Raw genomic sequence first — 22,495 nt, forward strand, 5'->3', positions numbered from 1 at the left:
GGGGGTAGGGGGGTGAGGGGAGGGGAGGGGGGAGAGGGGGGGAGGAGGGAGGAGGGGGGGCAGGGGGGAGGGGGGAGAAGGGTGGGGGGGAGGGGGGTGAGGGGGGAGGGGAGGGGGGGAGGAGAGGGGGAGAGGGGAGAGGGGAGGGGGGGAGGAGGGGAGGGGGGGAGGGGGGTGAGGGGGGAGGGGAGGGGGGGAGGAGAGGGGGAGAGGGGAGAGGGGAGGGGGGAGGGGGAGGAGGGGAGGGGGGAGAAGGGTGGGGGAGGGAGGGGGGGAGGGGGGGTGAGGGGGGGTGAGGGGGGGTGAGGGGGAGGGGGGGTGAGGGGGGAGGGAGGAGGGGGTAGAAAAGGGGGGTGAGGGGGGAGGAGCTTAGTGTGTACAGTATGTGATGTGTACAGTGGGACAGTGTGTACAGTAGGATAGTGTGTACAGTGTGTACAGTGGGTGGTGTGTACAGTGGTATAGCGTGTATAGTGTATAGTGTAGTGTGTAGTGTAGTGTATAGTGTAGTGTATAGTGTAGTGTATAGTGTAGTGTAGTGTATAGTGTAGTGTATAGTGTAGTGTATAGTGTAGTGTATAGTGTAGTGTAGTGTATAGTGTAGTGTATAGTGTAGTGTATAGTGTAGTGTAGTGTATAGTGTGTAGTGTATAGTGTAGTGTATAGTGTAGTGTATAGTGTAGTGTAGTGTATAGTGTAGTGTATAGTGTAGTGTATAGTGTAGTGTAGTGTATAGTGTAGTGTATAGTGTAGTGTATAGTGTAGTGTATAGTATAGTGTAGTGTATAGTGTAGTGTATAGTGTAGTGTATAGTGTAGTGTAGTGTATAGTGTAGTGTATAGTGTAGTGTATAGTGTAGTGTATAGTATAGTGTAGTGTATAGTGTAGTGTATAGTGTAGTGTATAGTGTAGTGTATAGTGTAGTATAGTGTATAGTGTGTAGTGTAGTGTATAGTGTAGTGTATAGTGTAGTGTATAGTGTAGTGTATAGTGTAGTGTGTAGTGTAGTGTGTAGTGTAGTGTGTAGTATAGTGTATAGTGTAGTGTGTAGTGTAGTGTATAGTGTAGTGTATAGTGTAGTGTATAGTGTAGTGTGTAGTGTATAGTGTATAGTGTAGTGTATAGTGTAGTGTATAGTGTAGTGTATAGTGTATAGTGTAGTGTATAGTGTAGTGTATAGTGTAGTGTATAGTGTAGTGTATAGTGTAGTGTATAGTGTAGTGTGTAGTGTATAGTGTATAGTGTAGTGTATAGTGTAGTGTATAGTGTAGTGTATAGTGTATAGTGTAGTGTATAGTGTAGTGTATAGTGTAGTGTATAGTGTAGTGTGTAGTGTAGTGTATAGTGTAGTGTATAGTGTAGTGTGTAGTGTATAGTGTAGTGTATAGTGTAGTGTATAGTGTAGTGTATAGTGTAGTGTATAGTGTGTAGTGTATAGTGTAGTGTATAGTGTAGTGTATAGTGTAGTGTATAGTGTATAGTGTAGTGTATAGTGTAGTGTATAGTGTATAGTGTAGTGTATAGTGTAGTGTATAGTGTAGTGTATAGTGTAGTGTATAGTGTAGTGTATAGTGTAGTGTATAGTGTAGTGTATAGTGTATAGTGTAGTGTATAGTGTAGTGTATAGTGTAGTGTATAGTGTAGTGTATAGTGTAGTGTATAGTGTATAGTATAGTGTATAGTGTAGTGTATAGTGTAGTGTATAGTGTAGTGTATAGTGTAGTGTATAGTGTAGTGTATAGTGTGTAGTGTATAGTGTAGTGTATAGTGTAGTGTATAGTGTAGTGTGTAGTGTATAGTGTATAGTGTAGTGTATAGTGTAGTGTATAGTGTAGTGCATAGTGTATAGTGTAGTGTGTAGTGTGTAGTGTATAGTGTATAGTGTAGTGTGTAGTGTAGTGTGTAGTGTAGTGTGTAGTGTAGTGTATAGTGTAGTGTATAGTGTAGTGTATAGTGTAGTGTGTAGTGTATAGTGTATAGTGTAGTGTATAGTGTAGTGTATAGTGTAGTGTATAGTGTAGTGTATAGTGTAGTGTATAGTGTAGTGTGTAGTGTAGTGTATAGTGTGTAGTGTATAGTGTAGTGTATAGTGTAGTGTATAGTGTAGTGTGTAGTGTAGTGTATAGTGTAGTGTATAGTGTAGTGTATAGTGTGTAGTGTATAGTGTAGTGTATAGTGTGTAGTGTATAGTGTAGTGTATAGTGTAGTGTATAGTGTAGTGTATAGTGTATAGTGTAGTGTGTAGTGTATAGTGTAGTGTATAGTGTGTAGTGTATAGTGTAGTGTATAGTGTAGTGTATAGTGTAGTGTATAGTGTAGTGTATAGTATAGTGTATAGTATAGTGTATAGTGTAGTGTATAGTGTAGTGTGTAGTGTAGTGTATAGTGTAGTGTATAGTGTATAGTGTAGTAGTGTAGTGTATAGTGTAGTGTATAGTGTAGTGTATAGTGTAGTGTGTAGTGTAGTGTATAGTGTAGTGTGTAGTGTATAGTGTAGTGTATAGTGTAGTGTATAGTGTAGTGTATAGTGTAGTGTATAGTGTATAGTGTAGTGTATAGTGTAGTGTACAGTGTAGTGTATAGTGTAGTGTATAGTGTAGTGTATAGTGTAGTGTATAGTATGTAGTGTAGTGTGTAGTGTAGTGTATAGTGTAGTGTACAGTGTAGTGTATAGTGTAGTGTGTAGTGTATAGTGTAGTGTATAGTGTAGTGTATAGTGTAGTGTATAGTGTAGTGTATAGTGTATAGTGTAGTGTATAGTGTAGTGTACAGTGTAGTGTATAGTGTAGTGTATAGTGTAGTGTATAGTGTAGTGTATAGTGTATAGTGTAGTGTATAGTGTAGTGTATAGTGTAGTGTACAGTGTAGTGTGTAGTGTAGTGTATAGTGTAGTGTATAGTGTAGTGTACAGTGTAGTGTACAGTGTAGTGTGTAGTGTAGTGTATAGTGTAGTGTATAGTGTAGTGTACAGTGTAGTGTATAGTGTAGTGTATAGTGTAGTGTATAGTGTAGTGTACAGTGTAGTGTACAGTGTAGTGTGTAGTGTAGTGTATAGTGTAGTGTATAGTGTAGTGTACAGTGTAGTGTATAGTGTAGTGTATAGTGTATAGTATAGTGTATAGTGTAGTGTATAGTGTAGTGTACAGTGTAGTGTATAGTGTAGTGTATAGTGTAGTGTATAGTGTAGTGTATAGTGTAGTGTACAGTGTAGTGTATAGTGTAGTGTATAGTGTAGTGTACAGTGTAGTGTATAGTGTAGTGTATAGTGTAGTGTACAGTGTAGTGTGTAGTGTAGTGTGTAGTGTAGTGTATAGTGTAGTGTAGTGTATAGTGTAGTGTATAGTGTAGTGTATAGTGTAGTGTGTAGTGTAGTGTATAGTGTAGTGTGTAGTGTAGTGTATAGTGTAGTGTATAGTGTAGTGTATAGTGTAGTGTACAGTGTAGTGTATAGTGTAGTGTACAGTGTAGTGTATAGTGTAGTGTATAGTGTAGTGTATAGTGTAGTGTATAGTGTAGTGTACAGTGTAGTGTATAGTGTAGTGTATAGTGTAGTGTACAGTGTAGTGTATAGTGTAGTGTACAGTGTAGTGTATAGTGTAGTGTACAGTGTAGTGTATAGTGTAGTGTATAGTGTAGTGTATAGTGTAGTGTATAGTGTAGTGTATAGTGTATAGTGTAGTGTATAGTGTAGTGTATAGTGTAGTGTATAGTGTAGTGTATAGTGTAGTGTATAGTGTAGTGTAAAGTGTATAGTGTAGTGTATAGTGTAGTGTATAGTGTAGTGTATAGTGTAGTGTATAGTGTAGTGTGTAGTGTAGTGTATAGTGTAGTGTAAAGTGTATAGTGTAGTGTATAGTGTAGTGTATAGTGTAGTGTATAGTGTAGTGTATAGTGTAGTGTAAAGTGTATAGTGTAGTGTATAGTGTAGTGTATAGTGTAGTGTATAGTGTAGTGTATAGTGTAGTGTAAAGTGTATAGTGTAGTGTATAGTGTAGTGTATAGTGTAGTGTACAGTGTAGTGTATAGTGTAGTGTATAGTGTAGTGTATAGTGTAGTGTATAGTGTAGTGTGTAGTGTAGTGTATAGTGTATAGTGTAGTGTATAGTGTATAGTGTAGTGTATAGTGTAGTGTATAGTGTAGTGTATAGTGTAGTGTGTAGTGTAGTGTATAGTGTAGTGTATAGTGTAGTGTATAGTGTGTAGTGTAGTGTATAGTGTAGTGTACAGTGTAGTGTAGTGTATAGTGTAGTGTACAGTGTAGTGTATAGTGTAGTGTAGTGTATAGTGTAGTGTATAGTGTAGTGTATAGTGTAGTGTATAGTGTAGTGTGTAGTGTATAGTGTAGTGTATAGTGTAGTGTATAGTGTAGTGTATAGTGTAGTGTATAGTGTAGTGTATAGTGTAGTGTGTAGTGTATAGTGTAGTGTATAGTATAGTGTAGTGTATAGTGTAGTGTATAGTGTAGTGTATAGTGTAGTGTATAGTGTAGTGTAGTGTATAGTGTAGTGTACAGTGTAGTGTAGTGTATAGTGTAGTGTACAGTGTAGTGTACAGTGTAGTGTATAGTGTAGTGTATAGTGTAGTGTAGTGTATAGTGCAGTGTATAGTGTAGTGTATAGTGTAGTGTATAGTGTAGTGTGTAGTGTAGTGTATAGTGTAGTGTATAGTGTATAGTGTAGTGTATAGTGCAGTGTATAGTGTAGTGTATAGTGTAGTGTATAGTGTAGTGTACAGTGTAGTGTATAGTGTAGTGTATAGTGTAGTGTATAGTGTAGTGTACAGTGTAGTGTATAGTGTAGTGTAGTGTGTAGTGTAGTGTGTAGTGTAGTGTATAGTGTAGTGTAGTGTGTAGTGTAGTGTATAGTGTAGTGTATAGTGTAGTGTAGTGTACAGTGTAGTGTATAGTGTAGTGTATAGTGTAGTGTAGTGTATAGTGTAGTGTATAGTGTAGTGTAGTGTGTAGTGTATAGTGTAGTGTATAGTGTAGTGTAGTGTATAGTGTAGTGTATAGTGTAGTGTATACCTGGCTGCTGTAAATGGAGGAGGTTTTTCTCTCATGCTGCAAGGCCGTCCTGAAGTCCTCTTGACTGGCGTAGACACAGGCCAACAGGTGGTGACTACGCAGGGAGACGCGGGGAGACACGGTAAGACGCGGGGAGACACAGAGACGCGGGGAGACGCGGGGAGACACGGGGAGACGCGGGGAGACGCGGGGAGACGCGGGGAGACGTAGGGAGACACAGAGAGACACGGGAGACACGGGGAGACACGGGGAGACGCGGGGAGACGCGGGGAGACGCGGGGAGACGCGGGGAGACACGGGAGACGCGGGGAGACGTGGGGAGACGTAGGGAGACACAGAGAGACACGGGAGACGCGGGGAGACGCGGGGAGACGCGGGGAGACGCGGGGAGACGCGGGGAGACGCGGGGAGACGCGGGGAGACGCGGGGAGACGCGGGGAGACGCGGGGATACGCGGGGAGACGCGGGGAGACGCGGGGAGACGCGGGGAGACGCGGGGAGACGCGGGGAGACGCGGGGAGACGCGGGGAGACGCGGGGAGACGCGGGGAGACGCGGGGAGACGCGGGGAGACGCGGGGAGACGCGGGGAGACGCGGGGAGACGCGGGGAGACGCGGGGAGACGCGGGGAGACGCGGGGAGACGCGGGGAGACGCGGGGAGACGCGGGGAGACGCGGGGAGACGCGGGGAGACGCGGGGAGACGCGGGGAGACGCGGGGAGACGCGGGGAGACGCGGGGAGACGCGGGGAGACGCGGGGAGAGATGGGAAGATGCAAGTGAGAATGGTATTGCAGACTCACACACAGACACACTGCTATACACTATACACTACACTATACACTATATACTACACACTACTATACACTACACTATACACTACACACTATACACTAAACTATACACTACTACACTACATACTACTACACTACACTATACACTACACTATACACTATATACTACACACTACTATACACTACACTACTACACTACACACTATACACTACACTATACACTACACTATACACTACACTACACTACACACTACACTATACACTACACTATACACTACACTACACTATACACTACACTATACACTACACTATACACTACACTACACACTACACTATACACTCCTATACACTACTACACTACACACTACTACACTACACTACACTATACACTACACTATACACTACACTATACACTACACTATACACTACACTACACTATACACTACACTATACACTACACTATACACTACACTACACTTTACTACACACAGACACCTACACTACACTATACACTACACTGTACACTACACTATACACTACACTATACACTACACTATACACTACACACTACACTACACACTACACTACACTACACACTACACTACACTACTACACTACACTATACACTACACTACACACTACACTATACACTACACACTACACTATACACTACACTATACACTACACTACACACTACACTACACTACACACTACTCACGCGAGCGCTGTCTTGAGTGAGTGTTCTCCGTGAGTGGCGAGGGTGCAGCTGAGCGCCGACTGCAGAAAGAGCAGCGACAGCCGCAGCTCAAGCAGCCCGTGTAGCACCACCCCGATGTTCATCTACACACAGTGACACACACACAGTGACACACACACACACAGTGACACACACACACACAGTGACACACACACACAGTGACACACACACAGAGTGACACACACACACAGACACACACAGTGACACACACAGACACACACAGTGACACACACAGTGACACACACACACACAGTGACACACACACAGACACAGTGACACACACACAGTGACACACACACACAGTGACACACACACAGACACACACACACAGTGACACACACACAGTGACACACACACACACACAGTGACCCACACACACACACAGTGACACACACACACACACACAGTGACACACACACACAGACACACACAGTGACACACACACACAGTGACACACACACACAGACACACACAGTGACACACACACACACAGTGACACACACACACACACAGTGACACACACACACACAGTGACACACACACACACAGTGACACACACACACACAGTGACACACACACACAGTGAGACACACACACACAGTGACACACACACACAGTGACACACACACACAGTGACACACACACACAGTGACACACACACACAGACACACACAGTGACACACACACACAGTGACACACACACACACAGTGACACACACACACACAGTGACACACACACACACAGTGACACACACACACAGTGACACACACACACAGTGACACACACACACAGTGACACACACACACACACAGTGACACACACACACAGACACAGTGACACACACACACAGTGACACACACACACAGTGACACACACACACACACAGTGACACACACACACAGACACAGTGACACACACACACAGTGACACAGACACAGTGACACACACACACACACAGTGACACACACACACACAGTGACACACACACACAGTGACACACACACACACAGTGACACACACACACAGACACAGTGACACACACACACACACAGTGACACACACACAGTGACACACACACACAGTGACACACACACACAGTGACACACACACACAGTGACACACACAGTGACACACACACACAGTGACACACACACACAGTGACACACACACACAGTGACACACACACACAGTGACACACACACACAGTGACACACACACACAGTGACACACACACAGTGACACACACACACAGTGACACACACACACACAGTGACACACACACAGACACACACACACAGACACACACACAGACACAGTGACACACACACACACAGTGACACACACACACAGTGACACACACACACACACAGTGACACACACACACAGTGACACACACACAGTGACACACACACACAGTGACACACACACACAGTGACACACACACAGACACACACACACAGTGACACACACACACACACAGTGACACACACACACACAGTGACACACACACACACAGTGACACACACACACAGTGACACACACACAGTGACACACACACACACACAGTGACACACACACACAGTGACACACACACACAGACACACACACACACACAGTGACACACACACACACACAGTGACACACACACACACAGACACACACGCACACAGTGACACACACACACAGTGACACACACACACACAGTGACACACACACAGTGACACACACACACAGTGACACACACACAGTGACACACACACACAGTGACACACACACAGAGTGACACACACACAGTGACACACACACAGTGACACACACACAGTGACACACACACAGTGACACACACACACACAGTGACACACACAGTGACACACACACACAGTGACACACACACAGTGACACACACACACAGTGACACACACACAGTGACACACACACACAGTGACACACACACAGTGACACACACACAGAGTGACACACACACACAGTGACACACACACAGTGACACACACACACAGTGACACACACACAGTGACACACACACACAGTGACACACACACAGTGACACACACACAGTGACACACACACACAGTGACACACACACAGTGACACACACACACAGTGACACACACACAGTGACACACACACACAGTGACACACACACAGTGACACACACACACAGTGACACACACACAGTGACACACACACAGTGACACACACACACAGTGACACACACACAGTGACACACACACACAGTGACACACACACAGTGACACACACACACACAGTGACACACACACAGTGACACACACACACAGACACACACACACAGTGACACACACACAGTGACACACACACAGTGACACACACAGACACACACAGACACAGTGACACACACACACAGACACACACACAGTGACACACACACACAGTGACACACACACAGTGACACACACACACAGTGACACACACACAGTGACACACACACACACACACGCACACAGACACACACACACAGACACACACACAGACACAGTGACACACACGCACACAGTGACACACACACACAGTGACACACACACACAGTGACACACACACAGTGACACACACACACACACACAGTGACACACACACACAGTGACACACACACAGTGACACACACACACACACACGCACACAAACACACACACACAGACACACACACAGACACAGTGACACACACGCACACAGTGACACACACACACAGTGACACACACACACAGTGACACACACACAGTGACACACACACACACACACAGTGACACACACACACAGTGACACACACACACAGTGACACACACACACACACACAGTGACACATACACACACAGTGACACACACACAGTGACACACACACACACACACAGTGACACACACACACACAGTGACACACACACACAGTGACACACACACACACAGTGACACACACACACAGTGACACACACACACAGTGACACACACACAGACACACACACACAGTGACACATAGACAGTGACACACACACACACAGTGACACACACACAGTGACACACACACACAGTGACACACACACAGACACACACACACAGTGACACACACACAGTGACACACACACAGTGACACACACACACAGTGACACACACACAGACACACACACACAGTGACACACACAGTGACACACACACAGTGACACACACACAGTGACACACACACAGACACACAGTGACACACACACAGACACACACACACAGTGACACACACACAGTGACACACACACAGTGACACACACACAGTGACACACACACAGTGACACACACACAGACACACAGTGACACACACACAGTGACACACACACAGTGACACACACACACAGTGACACACACACACACACAGTGACACACACACAGACACACACACACAGACACAGTGACACACACACACACGCACACAGACACACACACACAGTGACACACACACAGTGACACACACACACAGTGACACACACAGTGACACACACACACAGTGACACACACACAGTGACACACACAGTGACACACACACACACGCACACAGACACACACAGACACACACACACAGTGACACACACACAGACACACACACACACACACAGACACACACACACACAGACACACACACACACAGTGACACACAGTGACACACACACAGAGACACACACACAGACACACACACACACACACAGACACACACACACACAGTGACACACACACACAGTGACACACACACACACAGTGACACACAGTGACACACACACAGAGACACACACACAGACACACACACACACACACAGACACACACACACACAGACACACACACACACATAGACACACACACAGACACACACACACAGACACACACACAGACACACACACAGACACACACACACACATAGACACACACACAGACACACACACACAGACACACACACACACACAGTCACACACACACAGACACACACACACACACTGACACACAGACACACACACAGACACACACACACAGACACACACACACACACAGACACACACACACACACACAGACACACACACACACACACACACACAGACACACACACACACTGACACACAGACACACACACAGACACACACACACACACAGACACACACACACACACACAGACACACACACACACACACACACACAGACACACACACACACTGACACACAGACACACACACAGACACACACACACAGACACACACACACACACAGACACACACACAGACACACACACACAGACACACACACACACACAGACACACACACACACACACAGACACACACAGACACACACACACAGACACACACACACACACACTGACACACAGACACACACACACAGACACGAGTTGTAGTAGTACTGATACTACTAGTGTTAGTAGTGTTAGTAGTACTGATACTACTAGTGTTAGTAGTACTGATACTACTAGTGTGAGTAGTGTTAGTAGTACTGATACTACTAGTGTTAGTAGTGTTAGTAGTACTGATACTACTAGTGTTAGTAGTACTGATACTACTAGTGTGAGTAGTGTTAGTAGTACTGATACTACTAGTGTTAGTAGTGTTAGTAGTACTGATACTACTAGTGTTAGTAGTGTTAGTAGTACTGATACTACTAGTGTGAGTAGTGTTAGTAGTACTGATACTACTAGTGTGAGTAGTACTGATACTACTAGTGTTAGTAGTGTTAGTAGTACTGATACTACTAGTGTTAGTAGTGTTAGTAGTACCGGTACTACTACTAATAGTACCGGTACTACAGGAACTCACGTCAACGAGGGCTGCGTGTGGATGCTCCTGCTGTAATAGTTCCGGTACTACTACTAATAGTACCGGTACTACAGGAACTCACGTCAACGAGGGCTGCGTGTGGATGCACCTGCTGTAATAGTACTGGTACTACTACTAATAGTACCGGTACTACAGGAACTCACGTCAACGAGGGCTGCGTGTGGATGCTCCTGCTGTAATAGTACCGGTACTACTACTAATAGTACCGGTACTACAGGAACTCACGTCAACGAGGGCTGCGTGTGGATGCTCCTGCTGTAATAGTACCGGTACTACTACTAATAGTACCGGTACTACAGGAACTCACGTCAACGAGGGCTGCGTGTGGATGCTCCTGCTGTAATAGTACCGGTACTACTACTAATAGTACCGGTACTACAGGAACTCACGTCAACGAGGGCTGCGTGTGGATGCACCTGCTGTAATAGTACTGGTACTACTACTAATAGTACCGGTACTACAGGAACTCACGTCAACGAGGGCTGCGTGTGGATGCTCCTGCTGTAATAGTACCGGTACTACTACTAATAGTACCGGTACTACAGGAACTCACGTCAACGAGGGCTGCGTGTGGATGCTCCTGCTGTAATAGTACCGGTACTACTACTAATAGTACCGGTACTACAGGAACTCACGTCAACGAGGGCTGCGTGTGGATGCTCCTGCTGTAATAGTACCGGTACTACTACTAATAGTACCGGTACTACAGGAACTCACGTCAACGAGGGCTGCGTGTGGATGCACCTGCTGTAATAGTACCGGTACTACTACTAATAGTACCGGTACTACAGGAACTCACGTCAACGAGGGCTGCGTGTGGATGCTCCTGCTGTAATAGTACCGGTACTACTACTAATAGTACCGGTACTACAGGAACTCACGTCAACGAGGGCTGCGTGTGGATGCTCCTGCTGTAATAGTACCGGTACTACTACTAATAGTACCGGTACTACAGGAACTCACGTCAACGAGGGCTGCGTGTGGATGCACCTGCTGTAATAGTACCGGTACTACTACTAATAGTACCGGTACTACAGGAACTCACGTCAACGAGGGCTGCGTGTGGATGCACCTGCTGTAATAGTACCGGTACTACTACTAATAGTACCGGTACTACAGGAACTCACGTCAACGAGGGCTGCGTGTGGATGCTCCTGCTGTAATAGTACCGGTACTACTACTAATAGTACCGGTACTACAGGAACTCACGTCAACGAGGGCTGCGTGTGGATGCTCCTGCTGTAATAGTACCGGTACTACTACTAATAGTACCGGTACTACAGGAACTCACGTCAACGAGGGCTGCGTGTGGATGCTCCTGCTGTAATAGTACCGGTACTACTACTAATAGTACCGCTACTACAGGAACTCACGTCAACGAGGGCTGCGTGTGGATGCTCCTGCTGTAATAGTACCGGTACTACTACTAATAGTACCGGTACTACAGGAACTCACGTCAACGAGGGCTGCGTGTGGATGCTCCTGCTGTAATAGTACCGGTACTACTACTAATAGTACCGCTACTACAGGAACTCACGTCAACGAGGGCTGCGTGTGGATGCTCCTGCTGTAATAGTACCGGTACTACTACTAATAGTACCGGTACTACAGGAACTCACGTCAACGAGGGCTGCGTGTGGATGCTCCTGCTGTAATAGTACCGGTACTACTACTAATAGTACCGGTACTACAGGAACTCACGTCAACGAGGGCTGCGTGTGGATGCTCCTGCTGTAATAGTACCGGTACTACTACTAATAGTAGTACCGGTACTACAGGAACTCACGTCAACGAGGGCTGCGTGTGGATGCACCTGCTGTAATAGTACTGGTACTACTACTAATAGTACCGCTACTACAGGAACTCACGTCAACGAGGGCTGCGTGTGGATGCTCCTGCTGTAATAGTACCGGTACTACTACTAATAGTACCGGTACTACAGGAACTCACGTCAACGAGGGCTGCGTGTGGATGCTCCGGTCCGGCGAGGATGAGAATCATCGAGCGCGCGCGGTACAGTAGATACAGTGCGTCCGCAGGGTGTCCCGTAGTCACGCAGTACAGTGAGAGGTGTACCTGTGACACACACAGTACACACACACTGTACACACACTGTACACACACACTGTATGTGTGTGTGTGTGTGTCACTGTGTGTGTGTCACTGTGTGTGTGTCACTGTGTGTGTGTCACTGTGTGTGTCTGTGTGTGTGTGTGTGTGAGTGTGTGTGTCACTGTGTATGTGTCACTGTGTGTGTCTGTGTGTGTGTGTGTGTGAGTGTGTGTGTGTGAGTGTGTGTGTCACTGTGTGTGTGTCACTGTGTATGTGTCACTGTGTGTGTCACTGTGTGTGTCTGTGTGTATGTGTGTCTGTGTGTGTCACTGTGTGTGTGTCACTGTGTGTGTCTGTGTGTGTGTGTGTGAGTGTGTGTGTGTGAGTGTGTGTGTGTGAGTGTGTGTGTCACTGTGTGTGTGTCACTGTGTGTGTGTGTCTGTGTGTGTGTGAGTGTGTGAGTGTGTGTGTGTGAGTGTGTGTGTGTGAGTGTGTGTGTGTGTGTGTGAGTGTGTGTGTGTGAGTGTGTGTGTGTGAGTGTGTGTGTCACTGTGTGTGTGTGTCACTGTAATAGCTGCTCATTCAGAAGAGGAGTTGGAGACGCTGCTGCTGAGACTGGAACGTGCCACTAAGAGGTGGGGCCTTACCATCAGCCCCACCAAAACTAAGCACCTGCCTGGGTATTTTGTACCATCGGACACTCCACCCCCACAACTCCCAATTGGTGATGGGGCAGTTGTGGAGAGAGTGGAGAGTTTCCCATACCTGGGCAGTGTGCTTATGACCGGCTCCGGTTTATCAGCAGAGGTCTCACTCCGAATCAGTCGAGCGGCAATATCTTTTCATCGGTTGCGTAACGCTGTGTGGAAGCTACCTGGTCTGTCGCTCCGCACGAAGCTTCAGGTCTTCTCGGCCACGGTCATTCCCTCCCTTCTCTACGCTTGCGAAACGTGGACCCCCCTAGTGGAGCATCTTCGCCGGTTGGAAACATTTAGGCTGGCCTGCCTACGATCCATCCTGGGTTTAACCAGGCTGGATTGTGTGAGGAGCTCACAAGTCCTTGAAAGATCTGGGCAAAGTCCCATCAGTGAGCTCCTCCGGCAGGCAAGGCTGCGTTGGCTGGGTCATGTAGCCCGCATGCCCAGCCACCGCATGCCTAAACAGCTATTGTTCGGCCGGATCGGAGGGGCTAAACGGGCGCGGCACGGGCTAGAGAAGAGATGGAGTGATGTGGTACAGGAGGACGTGGAGCTGAGTGGACTTGCCGATGACTGGTACCAGCGGTGTCAAGATCGGCCTCAGTGGAGGAGGCTCGTGAAGGACGCTACTGGGCAGTTGGAGGCAGTCGCCCTCCAACAACAACGGAGGGCGGAGGAGCGACGCTCACAACAACGAGCGGAGCGACGGGTGGCTAAAGCACAGCAAGTTGGTACAGTAGGGGGCACAGGTGGTGCATCAGCCAGTCATCTCGGTCATCTCGGTCAGTCGACCCGTGGCACCTGGGTCTGCCCCGTGACCTCCTGCCAGCGGGCGTTCGACACTTCACGTGGCCTCAAGGTGCACATGGCCTGGCACAAGCGTCGTGGTGACGTCACCGCCACTTAGTGGCGAATGGCGGTTGTTGTGTTGTTGTGTCACTGTGTGTGTGTGTCACTGTGTGTGGGTCACTGTGTGTGTGTGTGTCACTGTGTGTGTGTCACTGTGTGTGTGTCACTGTGTGTGTGTCACTGTGTGTGTGTCACTGTGTGTGTGTGTCTGTGTGTGTGTCTGTGTGAGTGTGTGTGTGTGAGTGTGTGTGTCTCACGTATTCCATGATGGTGCTGGGATGGTCAAACCCCAGCACTCGCTCGCTCATGATGACGGCGCCCTGCTGTTGGATCAGCGCCTGCCACACCACAAACACACACAGTGACACACACACACAGTGACACACACACACAGTGACACACACACAGTGAGACACACAGTGACACACACAGTGACACACACACACAGTGACACACACACAGTGACACACACACAGTGACACACACACACAGTGACACACACACACAGTGACACACACACAGTGAGACACACAGTGACACACACAGTGACACACACACACAGTGACACACACACAGTGACACACACACAGTGACACACACACAGTGACACACACACAGTGACACACACACAGTGACACACACAGTGACACACACACAGTGACACACACACAGTGACACACACACAGTGACACACACACAGTGACACACACACACAGACACACACACAGTGACACACACACACACAGTGACACACACACACACAGTGACACACACACAGTGGCACACACACAGTGACACACACACAGTGACACACACACAGTGACACACACACACAGACACACAGACACACACACAGTGACACACACACACAGTGACACACACAGTGACACACACACACAGTGACACACACACACACAGTGACACACACACACAGTGACACACACACAGTTACACACACACACAGTGACACACACACACACAGACACACACACAGACACACACACACAGTGACACACACACAGTGACACACACACAGTGACACACACACAGTGACACACACACAGTGACACACACACAGTGACACACACACACAGTGACACACACACACAGTGACACACACACACAGACACACAGTCACACACACACAGTGACACACACACACACAGACACACACACAGTGACACACACACACAGTGACACACACACACAGTGACACAGACACAGTGACACACACACACAGTGACACACACACACAGTGACACACACACACAGACACACACACACACAGTGACACACACACAGTGACACACACACACACAGACACACACACAGTGACACACACACACAGTGACACACACACAGTGACACACACACACAGTGACACACACACAGTGACACACACACACAGTGACACACACACACACACAGTGACACACACACACAGTGACACACACACACAGACACACACACACACAGTGACACACACACAGTGACACACACACACACAGACACACACACACAGTGACACACACACACAGTGACACACACACACAGTGACACACACACAGTGACACACACACACACACAGTGACACACACACACAGTGACACACACACAGACACACACAGTGACACACACACACAGTGACACACACACACAGTGACACACACACAGTGACACACACACACACACAGTGACACACACAGTGACACACACACAGTGACACACACACACAGACACACACACACACACACAGTGACACACACACACAGTGACACACACACAGTGACACACACAGACACAGGTGAAGCTCCCCCAGGTAGCCTCTGGCAGGGCTGTAGGGGGGGGGAGAGAGACACGTGTCTCTCTCCCCGTGTCTCTCTCCCCGTGTCTCTCCCCGTGTCTCTCCCCCCGTGTCTCTCCCCGTGTCTCTCCCCGTGTCTCTCCCCGTGTCTCTCCCCGTGTCTCTCCCCGTGTCTCTCCCCGTGTCTCTCCCCGTGTCTCTCCCCGTGTCTCTCCCCGTGTCTCTCCCCGTGTCTCTCCCCGTGTCTCCCCCCGTGTCTCTCCCCGTGTCTCTCCCCGTGTCTCTCCCCGTGTCTCTCCCCGTGTCTCTCCCCGTGTCTCCCCGTGTCTCTCCCCGTGTCTCCCCGTGTCTCTCTCCCCGTGTCTCTCTCTCCCCCCGTGTCTTTCCCCCCGTGTCTCTCTCCCCGTCTCTCTCTCTCTCCCCGTGTCTCTCTCCCCGTGTCTCTCCCCCCGTGTCTCTCACCTGCTGTGTCTCCCCCAGGCTGTAGTGTAGACGTGCCAGCACGCGTAGACAGTCCGCCGTGTCTCTGTGCGTCGCTCCGTACACGGCGATGTACAGATGCAGCGCCTCAGCCACCAGCTCACAGCCCTCACGCACCTCGCCTAGAGAGACACGGGGGGGGAGAGAGACACGGGGAGAGAGACACGGGGAGAGAGACACTCACTCAGCCACGCACTCAGTCAGCCACTCACTCACCCACCCACTCACTCACCCACTCACCCACCCACCCACTCACTCACCCACCCACCCACTCACTCACCCACTCACCCACTCACCCACCCACCCACTCACCCACCCACCCACCCACTCACCCACCCACCCACCCACCCACCCACCCACTCACCCACCCACCCACCCACCCACCCACTCACCCACCCACCCACCCACTCACCCACCCACCCACCCACTCACTCACCCACCCACCCACCCACCCACCCGCTCACCCACCCACTCACCCACTCACCCACCCACCCACCCACCCACTCACCCACCCACCCACCCACCCACCCACTCACCCACCCAACCACCCACCCACCCACCCACCCACTCACTCACCCACCCACCCACCCACCCACCCACTCACCCACCCACCCACCCACCCACTCACCCACCCACCCACCCACCCACCCACCCACTCACCCACCCACCCACCCACCCACCCACCCACTCACCCACCCACCCACTCACCCACCCACCCACCCACCCACTCACCCACTCACCCACCCACCCACTCACCCACCCACACTCACTCACCCACCCACCCACCCACCCACCCACCCACTCACCCACCCACCCACCCACCCACCCACTCACCCACCCACCCACTCACCCACCCACCCACCCACCTTGCTCCACCCTGCTCTGCCCGCTGTACATGAAGGCGGGAGCGTCGCTAGCGGCGGTCTGAGCGTGACGCACCAGCGGACGCAGCTCCAGGACATCCTCCGCAGTGAAGGCGGCACGCTGGTCACCGTCCATGGGGTAGTCTCGGAGACGCAGCTGGGGACACACGTGGGGGGGTGAGGGTCACGTGGTGAGGGTGAGGGTCACGTGGTGAGGGTGAGGGTCACGTGGTGAGGGTGAGGGTCACGTGGTGGTGAGAGACACGTGGTGAGGGTGAGAGACACGTGGTGAGTGACACGCTGGTCACCGTCCATGGGGTAGTCTCGGAGACGCAGCTGGGGACACACGTGGGGGGGTGAGGGTCACGTGGTGAGGGTGAGGGTCACGTGGTGAGGGTGAGGGTCACGTGGTGAGGGTGAGGGTCACGTGGTGGTGAGAGACACGTGGTGAGGGTGAGAGACACGTGGTGAGTGACACGCTGGTCACCGTCCATGGGGTAGTCTCGGAGACGCAGCTGGGGACACACGTGGGGGGGTGAGGGTCACGTGGTGAGGGTGAGGGTCACGTGGTGAGGGTGAGGGTCACGTGGTGAGGGTGAGGGTCACGTGGTGGTGAGAGACACGTGGTGAGGGTGAGAGACACGTGGTGAGTGACACGCTGGTCACCGTCCATGGGGTAGTCTCGGAGACGCAGCTGGGGACACACGTGGGGGGGTGAGGGTCACGTGGTGAGGGTGAGGGTCACGTGGTGAGGGTGAGGGTCACGTGGTGAGGGTGAGGGTCACGTGGTGGTGAGAGACACGTGGTGAGGGTGAGAGACACGTGGTGAGTGACACGCTGGTCACCGTCCATGGGGTAGTCTCGGAGACGCGGCTGGGGACACGTGGGGGGGTGAGGGTCACGTGGTGAGAGTGAGGGTCACGTGGTGAGGGTCACGTGATCGTGGTGATGGTGGTGGTGATGGTGGTGATGATGGGGGTGATGAGTGAAGGCGGCACGCTGGTCACCGTCCATGGGGTAGTCTCGGAGACGCAGCTGGGGACACGTGGGGGGGTGAGGGTCACGTGGTGAGGGTGAGGGTCACGTGGTGAGGGTCACGTGATCGTGGTGATGGTGATGATGTTGGTGGTGGTGATGGTGATGGTGGGGGTGATGGTGGTGGTGGTGATGGTGGTGGTGATGGTGGTGATGATGGTGATGGTGGTGATGGTGGTGGTGGTGATGATGGTGGTGATGGTGGTGATGGTGATGGTGGTGATGGTGGTGATGGTGGTGATGGTGATGGTGGTGATGGTGGTGGTGGTGATGGTGGTGATGGTGGTGGTGGTGGTGGTGATGATGGTGGTGGTGGTGATGGTGATGGTGGTGATGGTGGTGGTGATGATGGTGGTGGTGATGGTGGTGATGGTGATGGTGGTGATGGTGATGATGGTAGTGGTGGTGATGGTGATGGTGGTGATGGTGGTAATGATGGTGGTGGTGGTGATGATGGTGATGATGGTAGTGGTGGTGATGGTGGTGGTGGTGATGATGGTGATGATGGTAGTGGTGGTGGTGGTGATGGTGGTGGTGGTGATGGTGATGTTGGTGATGGTGGTGATGGTGATGATGGTAGTGGTGGTGATGGTGATGGTGATGATGGTGATGATGGTAGTGGTGGTGATGGTGGTGGTGGTGATGATGGTGATGATGGTAGTGGTGGTGGTGGTGATGGTGGTGGTGGTGATGGTGGTGATGGTGATGTTGGTGATGGTGATGTTGGTGATGGTAGTGGTGGTGATGGTGGTGGTGGTGATGATGGTGATGATGGTAGTGGTGGTGGTGGTGATGGTGGTGATGGTGGTGGTGGTGATGGTGATGTTGGTGATGGTGGTGGTGGTAATGATGGTGGTGGTGATGGTGGTGAGAGACACGTGGTGAGTGACACGTGGTGAGGGTCACGTGGTGAGTGACACCTGTATTCCCATCTTGATGCAGACCTCCCTCAGCATGGAGACTTTCTGCAGAGAGAATTTCTCCACTGCCTCATCCACTCCCTCACTACACTCAGAGCGGGGGGGGAGAGGGTTTAATCACCCAGCCACTCACTCAGCCACTCACTCACTCACTCAGCCACTCACCCACTCATCCACTCACTCACTCACCTACTCACTCACTCAGCCACTCACTCAGCCACTCAGCCACTCAGCCATTCACTCACTACACTCAAGAGCGGGGGGGAGGGGGGGGGGTTACTCACTCACTCAGTCACTCACTCAGTCACTCACTCAGTCACTCACTCACTCAGTCACTCACTCAGCCACTCACTCAGCCACTCACTCACTCAGTCACTCACTCAGCCACTCACCCACTCAGCCACTCACTCACTCAGTCAGCCACTCACTCACTCAGCCACTCACTCACTCAGCCACTCACTCACTCAGTCACTCACTCAGCCACTCACTCAGCCACTCACTCACCCACTCAGCCATTCACTCACTCACTCATCCACTCCCTCACTACACTCAGAGCGGGGGGGAGGGGGGGGTTACTCACTCAGTCAGTCACTCACTCAGCCACTCACTCAGCCACTCACTCAGCCACTCACTCAGCCACTCACTCAGCCACTCATCTACTCACTCACTCAGCCACTCACTCAGTCACTCACTCACTCAGCCACTCACTCAGCCACTCACTCAGCCATTCACTCACTCACTCAGCCACTCACCCACTCAGCCACTCACTCAGCCATTCACTCACTCACTCAGTCACTCACTCACTCAGCCACTCACTCAGCCACTCACTCAGCCACTCACTCACCCACTCACTCACCTACTCACTCACTCAGCCACTCACTCAGCCACTCCCTCACTACACTCAGAGCGGGGGGGGGGGGGGTGAGGGAGGGGGGGTTTACTCACTCACTCAGCCACTCACTCACTCAGTCACCCACTCACTCACTCAGCCACTCACTCACTCAGCCACTCACTCACTCAGCCACTCACTCACTCAGTCACTCACTCAGTCACCCACTCACTCACTCAGCCACTCACTCACTCAGCCACTCACTCACTCAGCCACTCACTCACTCAGTCACTCACTCAGTCACCCACTCACTCACTCAGCCACTCACTCACTCAGCCACTCACTCACTCAGCCACTCACTCACTCCGTCACTCACTCACTCAGCCACTCACTCACTCAGCCACTCACTCACTCAGCCACTCACTCACTCAGCCACTCACTCACTCAGTCACCCACTCACTCACTCAGCCACTCACTCACTCAGCCACTCACTCACTCAGCCACTCACTCACTCAGTCACTCACTCAGTCACCCACTCACTCACTCAGCCACTCACTCACTCAGCCACTCACTCACTCAGCCACTCACTCACTCAGTCACTCACTCAGTCACCCACTCACTCACTCAGCCACTCACTCACTCAGCCACTCACTCACTCAGCCACTCACTCACTCCGTCACTCACTCACTCAGCCACTCACTCACTCAGCCACTCACTCACTCAGCCACTCACTCACTCAGCCACTCACTCACTCAGCCACTCACTCACTCAGCCACTCACTCACTCAGCCACTCACTCAGCCATTCACTCACTCACTCAGTCACCCACTCACTCACTCAGCCACTCACTCACTCAGTCACTCACTCAACCACTCACTCACTCAGCCACTCACTCAGCCACTCACTCACTCAGCCACTCACTCACTCACTCAGTCACTCAGCCACTCACTCACTCAGCCACTCACTCACTCAGCCACTCACTCACTCAGTCACTCACTCAGCCACTCACCCACTCAGCCATTCACTCCCTCACTACACTCAAGAGCGGGGGGGAGGGGGGGGGTTACTCACTCACTCAGTCACTCACTCAGTCACTCACTCACTCAGTCACTCACTCACTCAGTCACTCACTCAGCCACTCACTCAGCCACTCACTCACTCAGTCACTCACTCAGCCACTCACTCAGCCACTCACCCACTCAGCCATTCACTCAGTCAGCCACTCACTCACTCAGCCACTCACTCAGCCACTCACCCACTCAGCCATTCACTCACTCAGCCACTCACCCACTCAGCCATTCACTCACTCAGCCACTCACTCACTCATCCACTCCCTCACTACACTCAGAGCGGGGGGGGGGGGGAGAGGGTTTAATCACCCAGCCACTCACTCACTCAGTCAGCCACTCACTCACTCAGCCACTCACTCACTCAGCCACTCACTCACTCAGTCACTCACTCAGCCACTCACCCACTCAGCCACTCACTCAGTCAGCCACTCACTCACTCAGCCACTCACTCA

The 22,495-nt window shown here is 50.5% G+C and overlaps 1 protein-coding gene across 1 annotated transcript in view; it reads right to left on the bottom strand.

The window, feature by feature from the left end:
- Window positions 1–5,023: 5,023 nt before the first annotated feature.
- LOC144954925 (clustered mitochondria protein homolog) overlaps window positions 5,024–22,495 on the bottom strand; it is a gene marked incomplete at its 3' end in the record, with an annotated part of 42,790 nt that continues 25,318 nt past the window's right edge. Inside the window, exons 9-15 of the mRNA XM_078885300.1 lie at window positions 20,146–20,230; window positions 18,194–18,347; window positions 17,310–17,449; window positions 15,301–15,381; window positions 13,395–13,520; window positions 6,534–6,655; window positions 5,024–5,117 (exon numbers count right to left, since the gene is read on the bottom strand). Coding sequence (XP_078741426.1) covers window positions 5,024–5,117; window positions 6,534–6,655; window positions 13,395–13,520; window positions 15,301–15,381; window positions 17,310–17,449; window positions 18,194–18,347; window positions 20,146–20,230 — 802 coding nt within the window. The remainder of the gene's footprint in view (window positions 5,118–6,533; window positions 6,656–13,394; window positions 13,521–15,300; window positions 15,382–17,309; window positions 17,450–18,193; window positions 18,348–20,145; window positions 20,231–22,495) is intronic.

This window comes from Lampetra fluviatilis, unplaced genomic scaffold (assembly GCF_964198595.1).
Source record: "Lampetra fluviatilis unplaced genomic scaffold, kcLamFluv1.1 SCAFFOLD_778, whole genome shotgun sequence".
NCBI lineage: Eukaryota > Metazoa > Chordata > Hyperoartia > Petromyzontiformes > Petromyzontidae > Lampetra > Lampetra fluviatilis.